Source organism: Anarrhichthys ocellatus, unplaced genomic scaffold, assembly GCF_004355925.1.
Source record: "Anarrhichthys ocellatus isolate YVR2014 unplaced genomic scaffold, GSC_Weel_1.0 scaffold582, whole genome shotgun sequence".
NCBI lineage: Eukaryota > Metazoa > Chordata > Actinopteri > Perciformes > Anarhichadidae > Anarrhichthys > Anarrhichthys ocellatus.
In genome coordinates, this window is record NW_022280556.1 from 16,417 (window position 1) to 26,582 (window position 10,166).

General features: G+C 40.3%; 1 protein-coding gene across 2 annotated transcripts; it reads left to right on the forward strand.

Moving 5' to 3' along the window:
* Positions 1-15: 15 nt before the first annotated feature.
* LOC116376760 (WD40 repeat-containing protein SMU1-like) lies at positions 16-10,071 on the forward strand. 2 transcript variants are annotated; one of them, XM_031838229.1, is made up of 8 exons: positions 16-199; positions 5,516-5,726; positions 5,813-5,965; positions 6,058-6,174; positions 7,246-7,368; positions 7,929-8,048; positions 8,407-8,523; positions 8,754-10,071. In XM_031838229.1, exons 2-8 carry the CDS (start codon positions 5,532-5,534, stop codon positions 8,952-8,954), a joined length of 1,026 nt encoding a protein of 341 aa, XP_031694089.1. In that variant the 5' UTR covers positions 16-199; positions 5,516-5,531; the 3' UTR covers positions 8,955-10,071. The 2 variants fall into 2 exon arrangements, with proteins under 2 accessions (XP_031694089.1, XP_031694088.1); XM_031838228.1 differs by lacking the exon at positions 16-199 and adding an exon at positions 1,564-4,253.
* The last annotated feature ends 95 nt before the right edge of the window (positions 10,072-10,166 follow it).

A 10,166-nucleotide genomic window follows, 5' to 3' on the forward strand; every position in this document is an offset into this window, starting at 1 on the left:
CATGGACTTGCTGCAGGACTCCAGTCACACTATGTGGGGACTGAACGCCCACTTGAAGGGCTTCCTGGAGCAGGTGAACAGGCTGCAGGAGGCCAACCAGCGGCTGGAGGCTCAGATAGCCGACTGGTCCGTCAGGAGCACCTCACGCTCCCGGGACTGGTCCCAGCAGGAAAACACAGTGAAGGAGCTCCGCGTCCAGGTAAGACACTGTTTGTTTCTAGAGATTTTGTAGCTATCAGGTGATCATTCAAAGTCACTCGGACTATTAAAAAGTGTTGCCAGAAAAAGATATGAAGTGTTGCAGATTTGCTCCAAGACTATTTATATTCACGTGTAATGATTATGCTCAGATTATGTTCCCTGACTTCAGCTCAAGGCCATAGTAGCCTGCAGGCAACAGAAGCAGTTGTGAAAGGCAGCAAACTAGTGTTGACAACTGCTTGCAACATTCATTTAATTGATTAAAGCCACCATGTAACAACAACTCTTTAACACTCTTTGGAACGTGATCCAAGGGCTGAAAGTGAATGGTGGTTAAACCTGGGTTTGAGGCTATAAACGTTGCTGTTGATTATTTTCAAGTTTCATGTTTTACTTCAGCTGGTTGGGAGAATCAGCAACTTCTTCTTGATATAGAAAACCCTTTTCAAAACCGAGGGGATACTGAAACTCACTTGTCATCAAGCTAAAAGACGCATGTCTTAGTTCTGTAAGAAACACTGTTCTTAAACTGAACTAAGAGAGCAATGAAATGCTTATTTGTGATGTGTAACTATGGGTCAAGTATGCTACTTTGAATGATCTGTATTTTTTTTTAAATCCGTAAGTGAACAAAATGTCAGTACTTACTGTAAGTCAATGAGGTGAGAGGTAACTCCACATCAAACAAACTTGTTGCAGAGGATTAGTAGCAGATAATGTGTGTCATTGTGTCTGGGTTAGACGCAGACAGACGCCGGCTGTCACACACTGAAAGAATGCCGAACTCTTTATTTCAATTGTCATGGAAAAATGCAGCAGCAAACACAGACTTAAAGCAGAGAATTGTATTACAAGTAACAAAAGACAATCATGTTTAAAAAGAGACAGCTGAAAGATGATAGACGAATAATGTCAGAATCAGAATCAGAACCGTTTATTGCCAATGTATGTAACATACAAGGAATTTGTCATGGCAGGTGGTGCATAACATTTGACAATAACATTGAACAATAAACAACAATCAACAGTGCAAGAAATAGAGACATATTAAAATTTACAATAGAATTTAAAAGAATATAAAATAAAGTGCATGACAAACAGATAACAGGACTGTAAACAAGTGTAATGTAAAAGTGACAGGAGTAGTAGGGAGGGAAGGAAATTGTCCTGGGGATGACAGAGTCAGTGGGGGACCCGTGCTGTTTCTCGAGACACACGAGAAGCACGTGCAGTGGGTGGTCCTCAGCACACCGCTTTCACGTGTCTATAGCGAGCGCCGAGCCCAGCCGTCAGTCCAGCGTGACAACAGCAGGAGACAACATCAGCATGGCTACGGGGATGGAGCCCTCGGAGTAAGTGCCATTTCCACAATATGTTGTACCTTCTTTCATTTTTACAAAGTTAACTAGATGTACTGCCTCTGCCAACCAGTCGACATGCAGTTTCCATCCACGCCTGTCCAAAATGTCATCATTTTATGCAGTTAGACATTTGTGTGAAATTGTCATAATTAGCATAGGAATTCTTGAGAAAGCCAAAAAGTGAACTTAACTTGCTCCCCCCCCAAATTCGAATCAGTTCAATAATTCAAGTCAAAGTGGACATTTATGCGAAATTTGAAGAAATTCACTCCAGATTTTCCTAAATACAAATCCGTAATCAGCCCTCCTCCTAGCCAGCAAACTGAATCCACTCCAATGATCTCTCTGCATGTCTTCACATACAAAATATATTAATTAAAACTCCAGATTCGTCGTGCCACCTGTGACCCTTCTTCTCTACTCGGCTCAATAAGTTTCAGCCTCTTGCACTGTGCACTATAAAGGACATATTGGCCAAATTCAGTTGATTTAAAAAAACAAACCAAAAAAAACCTGTCAGAGTACTGAATCTGCTCGTATCAAAGTAACAAACAACTCTTACAGCCGATGCCGGTGAAAGCCCATTTTCAATTCTTCTGGATTTGAGATCAGCCTTTGACTCTTTGGATCACTCGATCCTACACGATTGCCTTGGAAAGAGGTTTTGCATCAGGGCCACTGCCCTACGATGTTTAAAATCGTATTCATCAAACAGTCTTTCGAGGTAATCGTGGGTAATGCCTCCTCTGCCTTTTGTTAGGGTTAGATAGTATAGTATGTCGAAAAAAGTAATAGTATAGCATGGTTTAAAAAGTCACAGTATATTAGGTCAATAAAAGTCAAAGTATAGTATGTTTGAAAAATGAAAAAAGTCAAAGTATACTATGTAAAAAAGTCATAGCTCTGTATGTTTTAGAAAGTCCAAATATAGCACGTCGAAGAAATTCATGCAAAAGTCAGTAAAGTATGACGTAAAATCTAATGTTGAATATGTCGAAAGAACTCAAAGTTTAACATTGTAAAAGGTCATATTATAGTGACAGTATAGCATGTCCAAAATGTATTTTAAAAATTCTAATATAGGATGTCCAAAAAAGTCCTTAAAACACGTCAATAGCATGTCATAAAACTGTCCAGAAATTGTCATAGTATAGCATGTATAAAAAGTCATAAAAAAGGCATTGCTTAACATTACAACAAATTCCTAGTATAGTATGTCATAAAACTGTCATGAAAATAAGTCATAGTATTGCTAAAGAAAGTAAAAGAAAATTAGCATGTTGAAAAAAATTCATTAAAAAGTTATAGTATGTCATAGAAAAGACAGCATATATAGCTTGCCATAAACAGTCATAGTACTCTACACTGTACAAATGTCATGGCATATTATGACATAATGTCCAAAAACATCTTAGCATAGTATGTAATAAACATGACAAGTCAATTTGTAGTCACAAAAATATTTTTTAAAAGTCCAAACAGTGCGTTGCAAACAATGTCATAAAAAAGTAGTATTAGTATAATATGTGATAGAAAACACACCAAACCTTTTGTAGAATGCTTTTTATTCAACACAAATAACAATATGAACAACAAAACTGTAAAATAACACAATCCTTAAAAATCAACACCTTTAATTCAATTTGTACACAACACCAGGAAGGCTACATCGTATGTTTCAGTAACCAAGAGGCTTTTTGGATATAAAGCTGCAAGTAACTAAAGCCATGTTGTCTATACAGCCACGGAAGGAAACAGCCCGAGTCAAAGCAAGACACATTACAGTCTTGTGTTAATTGTTGTTATTTGTATTTATTCTGTTAACATGTGGGCAATTATACCATGTATATTGCATATGAAATGTAAACTATTGTATTAAGCTTAGGCTAACTGTTAATGGCCTCATATGTATAATCTATTTGTCTACACGTGGGATTTGGCACACAAATGGTTTGACAACAAGGAAGGTTGTTGTGTAGTTTTTCTGATGATCTGACGCCACAGCATAGTGAAGAAACATCTGTCCTGGATTAACGAGGCTCCTGTTTAACAACAGGTTCATTTGCCAGTGTTGGCCCGCAAACAAGAGGCACGCAGATTAAATAAACACTCAGCACTGAAGCGGCAAACATCGTAAAACTGATTAACACCCACAACACCCCCTACACCCACAATGTGTAATTACAGGAAGACAGTGGTAATCATCAGGTATGCAGGGCTTGAGTCAAATTAGGCACAGGCGCACCCAGCTCTGTATTTGCAAACTGATGAGCACTGAGGTGATTTTCCTGTTAGAGGACGTTATTGTTCCCAAAGGCGAGCACGCTCTGAGCCACGAGGTTCTGTCAGTGGTGCTAATGCTGCTGTCATCGCGGCCGACTGCCGCATCTCTGAACGCAGACGCGTCTGCTGCAACGTGCCCAGAACATCTTTCTTCTATGTATCGACACGCGTCAGGGTGGGAGGGGGTGCGACGCCAAGACTTTGTGTGGCAGCGGCAGTCACAGGGATTGGGACTGCTGCCCCGCCGCAAAATTATATATGAGACACACGAGAAGCACGTGCAGTGGGTGGTCCTCAGCACACCGCTTTCACGTGTCTATAGCGAGCACCGAGCCCAGCCGTCAGTCCAGCGTGACTCACAACAGCAGGAGACAACATCAGCATGGCTACGGGGATGGAGCCCTCGGAGTAAGTGCCATTTCCTCTTTGGTTTTTGGTAAATAACACGTTTTCAGGGATAGCTTGGTGCTGACAACAGATAAGTAATTATAAGACCACATGTGTTGCAATGCAAAGAGAAAACATCAGTGTGTCTTGACTGTAGAGAGGCGTGTGGGTTTCTTATGGATACTCAATTGTGCATTACGCATGAAGCTGGAAGGTTGTGTCACTGATATTCATTTGGGGAATTTTTGCTACGATGTTTGCGTCTTTCTAAAAGTTCCCTCTTACAGTAACATGCGACATTACGTGTGTGCCTGCTGGTTGATTTAAAGAAATAAGAAATAATATCTTTACATTCTTATTTATCTATCACGCTGGTATTATTTATTGTCTGCGTACGGTTTGTGCACCCATGTGGGGTTTGTTGAGTCGGTTGTGGAACCTCCAATCACTGCAACGCTTTCTTTATTAATACACTATTTGTGGTGGTGCAACTACATGTGTCCAATGTCGCACGTGAGACTGCTCAAATGTTCACTTTAAACCATTTAATCTGTTCTCGCTGATTGTGCTGAGCGAGGCGGGCCGGGCTGTTTTGCAGACATTACACATAGAGTCAGTTTCATCCACATGTGCCTGTTGATTTGATAGCCTCTCCACCCCTGGCAAGGATGTGGGTGTGCTTTTTTATTGGTTAATCATCCTGTGGGGAAAAGTGGGGATGGAGCATTGTTGCCAAAACTGAAACTCATCTTGTGGTGGGTTTTGACATGGGGGGAGTTAGCATTAAAACTGGCATAGAGGCAGTGCCTGCGTGGTTTTGATTGAGTGACAACAGAGGGGAAATGAGATGCAACAGAGTTGTGTAAATGCTCAGCAGATGGCTCTAAAGTGGGACAATAAATCACATGAAGCAGGTGCTGCTGCTAGTCTTGTTTTGAACGGCTCGCACATTATCTTTTATTTTGAAAGTTGTGCCAGACAATCTACAGCCACACATGTGGCATCTGAAACAAAAACTACGTGTCAGTTTTCAGTTGATCACCAGTATCGTTCTTGTGTCAGAAGTGATAAACACTGAGATCAAGATTAGCAAGACATCACACACCAACTGCATCACTTCAACAAAGAAGTGGTATGCCCGCTATGCTTGTACACAAACTGCAACTTGTAATTTAACTCTAATGCTTGTATGACTTCACCCCAACACTTCAAAGGTCACTAGGCCTACAGTAGGTAGGATAATCAGTCAGGATGTGGTTGTAACATGAGCTTTTCTTTTCTAGTGTGATCCGCCTTATAATGCAATACCTCAAAGAGAACAACCTCTACCGAACACTGACCACCTTACAGGAGGAAACAACTGTCTCGCTCAACACAGTGGAAAGCATCGACAGCTTCATTGCAGATATAAAGAGCGGCCACTGGGACTCCGTCCTGCTGGCTATCGAGTCCCTCAAGTTGCCCGACAACACACTTATTGACCTTTATGAGCAGGTGAGCTTTTGCGTCGATCAGATGATACTTTTCCCGGCTTGGTTAATTAAGAAGCAGCGTCTGATGAACACCGATCTCTGTGTCAGGTTGTAATGGAGCTCATTGAGATGAGGGAGGTGGGAGCCGCTCGCTCACTCCTCACACAAACTGACCCGATGATCATGCTGAAGCAGACGCAGCCAGAGAGGTACATCCATTTGGACAACCTGCTAACATGCTCCTACTTTGACCCCTGTGAGGTAAGACAATAAAGTGTTCTTCTTTTGAACGGCTGTATTGACAAGTTCCTAAATAATATTAATAAAGTAACGTCCTTTCCGTCTCACTACAGGCGTACCCGAACGGCAGCAGCAAGGAGAAGCGGCGTAGGGCAATAGCCGAGGCGTTGGTGAGGGAGGTCAGCGTGGTGCCACCTTCTCGCCTCATGGGGCTCCTGGAACAAGTCGGCGTGAGTATAGTGATCAATATCACTCTTCGTACTCACTCTCGTAATTCTGTGAAAACGGCAGGAAAAAAAGGCAAAATTAGCCAAAGAGCAAAAGAAACAGACTCAGTCACATTTACATAATGGTAATTGATGGGGCACACACTTTAATTATTATTTTATTTGGCAGCTTTTCAGGAAGTTCTGTGGACATTTTGCTCAAGATTTGCAAAGAAACATGACTAACAGCAATCAAATCTGATCAAACAGCAACTACTTCCTAATGAAACACAACATCTGACTTTTTCAAATAAATAATAAGTTGTTTATTTTCTTTAAATTAACTTAGCTTTTTGCTCATTCAGTCATGCATATTACATTTTATAGAGAAATACTTTAGAAATACTAGAGTTTTAGTGATTATTTGTTTTAAAGGCCCCTTCTAAGAAATGCTAAATTACTTCTGCAGCTGAGGGTCCACTATGCATTTTATATCCTCGGTTTTATATTGTCACCGACACTGTAACAGTAATATTTCAACACTAAGATTGTGACTGTCAAACCTTGCAGTGATTCCAAGAACATCCCTAAGAAATACATCCCACTGATGTTTAACTCAGAGACAGTGGTACAGGTTCCCATGTTGTTTATGCAGGCGTAAGTCAAATATCTGACAGCTTTGTTAGATCCTATGATGCAAGGTACTAATACTAAAACGTATTTACAATTCATAGTGTTTTTGGCTGTAGTCTATAAGATGTCAATGTACTAAATTATAAAGCTGCCATTCGAAATGCAACAGGACGGCTACCAATTAAAAATGTTGATAACATATCAAGAAGTGAGTAAAGTATATTTCAAAAGGATTTATGACTTTATCTCTTTCTTTTGGGGTTCACTATTTGCTTTTACATTTTTCAAGCTGCAAGTAGGTACTTTATTTCCGTCATGCATTGCATTATGGGACTAAAAAACAATTACTATTGAATATTCCAATTGGCATTTCTTAATATTCTTGATTTTTCTGAGATCTTGACGTTGACAGAGTAAAATAGTCATAAATACTTATTATGTTTTCTTTTGACTGTTGCACAGTCTATGAGAATACAGCAGTATCCAGATCATCTCTCCCCCGACATGACCATCGACACATCTGGCAACAAGGACAGACAAATGGAGAAAGAGAGCTTTCCAACGCAGCTGTACCGCCACATCAAGGTAGACCACCACCTGTTCTGATTAACAGAGAATTACAAATTCTAGATCATTCCATCCTATATATTTACTATACTGCATACTATACTCTATATCACTATATAACAGTATTTAGGGAATTGGATATCTGCTTGGTAGTTGTGAGAGTTTACTAATTACATTGTCGTAGTTGTAAACAGTGAATTTACAGTAAAGAAGACTTTTTCTCTTTTTACTGATGTAAACACACACCCCCACACACCCCCACGCACACACACACACACACACACACACACGCACACACTCACACACTAACTAATTGCTTTACTCACCTGAAGGCACTTGTCTCAGCCTCTGGCTGTGCTCTCATCACTTGCATGGAGCTGAATTTGCTCGTCCTTGCTTTCTTGTCCTTGTGTGTGAGCGTTCAGTTTATGCAACTTCACGGCAGCATGGCGTAAAATTTCACGCCTCCCTGAAGCTGCCTGAAAGTAGTTTGTGTTTTATATCTCAGTGCATCTGGATCACAGGCAGCAAAGCAAAAAAGGTGACGCTATTTTCTGTGTGTCGTTTTCAACCTGCAGTTTGGGCGGCGGTCACATGTGGAGTGTGCCCGTTTCTCTCCTGATGGCAAATACTTAATCACTGGATCGGTGGACGGGTTCATTGAAGTCTGGAACTTTAACACTGGAAAAATTAGTAAGGTAAGTCATGTTTCATATCATGACACTTAAATATATTGAGACTTTTGTTCATTATATTTCATTTCTTTTAGATATTGGAAACTAATGCCTGTTTATGCATTGTAACTGGATATTGACTATAGTGTTTTGGTAGTGTTTGGTGTTAAGACTTAGTCTGTTTATGTGGAATGTATTTGTTCAATGTTGCTCTCTTGGCCAAACAGATATTAAACTGTTACCTGGTTAAATAACAGAAACAAACAAACAAATACCAGTTTATATGACAAAATATTATATCTTATCCTGCTATTTATTTAGTTTATTTCATTGATTTATTCTGTTCTGTGTGTGTGCGTGTGTGTTTGCATGAATGAATTAGGATGTAAAGTACCAGGCTCAAGACAGCTTCATGATGATGGATGATGCTGTGCTGTGTATGTGCTTCAGTCAGGATACGGACCTACTGGCCACTGGAGCTCAGAATGGCAAAATAAAGGTTTGTATCTCATAATACTGGCAGTTGATATTATTCTGCATATTTGTCATTGTGAGCAACCGATCACTGTGTCCTCATTGATAAAGTTTTATTGTCAACGCAAAAAAAAAGAAGCAAAATGTTGAAAAATTATGTGGTGCTCTCAGCTGAATTAAAAATATTTTATTTAAGTGGTAGTCTCACTTCTTCTCTCCCAAAAATGTGTGTGTGTGTGCGTGTTGTTGGCGTAGGTGTGGAAGATTCAGAGCGGCTTGTGCCTGCGCAGGTTCGAGCATGCCCACAACAAAGGTGTGACCTGTCTGAGCTTCTCCAAGGACAACGACCAGTTCCTCAGTGCCTCCTTTAACCAGACCATCAGGTGGGATGTCTCACAATCCACGTACACTGCAATGACTGATATTCATAGTCGAAACATTACTCATATCAGCTGAACTAGATTTGTAGACTTACACTCGGTGTGGAGGACAGAGAGAGCTTTACAAATGGTAAAAATGACATGACATTGAACTGGACAGTAAACAGTGAGATTAAGGAAAGTCTAATTGATTTGAATAAACAAGTCATTTCAAATATTTAAACAGCTAATTCAATAAATTCAATTTTAGTTAAGAAGGGAAGTGAATATCTGAATTCACAAATGATGGACCAAAAGTTTTAAAAGAGAAACAACTATGTCGGGAGCTTTGTTCAATTTCTGGATCCTTCTTGTGGCAAAACGTTGCTTGTCTACTGCGGGAGGAAGGGAGAGCTTTCACTGACACATGAAAATGAGTTCAGCTGGAGGCCAGGGAGCTCTTTTTACGTCTCACGGAGGATTAGCACAACAAGGCAGAAACAGAAAAGTCTTTCTCAAAACTGAATGTTGCCATGGAACAAAATTCAATACCACCAAGTTATCTAGTTATAAACTGTCCCATTGTAAAAAAGTTCTCAAAGACCCTTTGCATATTGTGGAATAAAATAAAGAAGAAAAAAGCAGTTAACGCTTTAATGACGAATAATAAGAATAGGAATAAAGAAAATATTAGAATTAAGCGGTGTTGAAGGTTTAATGTGTTTTCAGATTCTGCTATGGTATATGCATCTGTTAATATATTTTTCCTATTTCTCTTTTGTCCAGTTAAGTAATTCAACAAGTAATTCATTTGAAGTGAACTGCTTTTCAAACCTTTGTAAAGCTCCATAATTCCAGCAGTTGAGGCCCGATATGACATGTTGCATGAGTACTACACCTGAAACTAAATATGTTCGGGCAAGGACGTCTGTCTTTCACTTCCCTTCTCTCACACACAGACAAACACACACTGAATCCCCTTCATAGTTGAGGAGTTGAATATCTATTTCTGACTGCTGGGGTGTGTGGGCTGAGCCTCTCTGTCTGAAGCGCATGTGCTGTGTGGGTGTAGCTGAGAGAGACCATGTGCTCAGGCACAAAGCTGCAACGTGTTCCTCCCGTCGCAAATTCCAAGAGATAGGAATTGTTTACATACGCAAAACCATCCTCCCAGAGATGTAGTAAACCAGTGAGCATTAGGCTGTTGTCATGGTTTTAGCTAATCTGCACCCAGTCGCTCCACACGGGAGCTAAAAATAACGCATCGGCAGCTCAGCAACACGTTTTGTCTGCTCCCAAGAAAACCCAC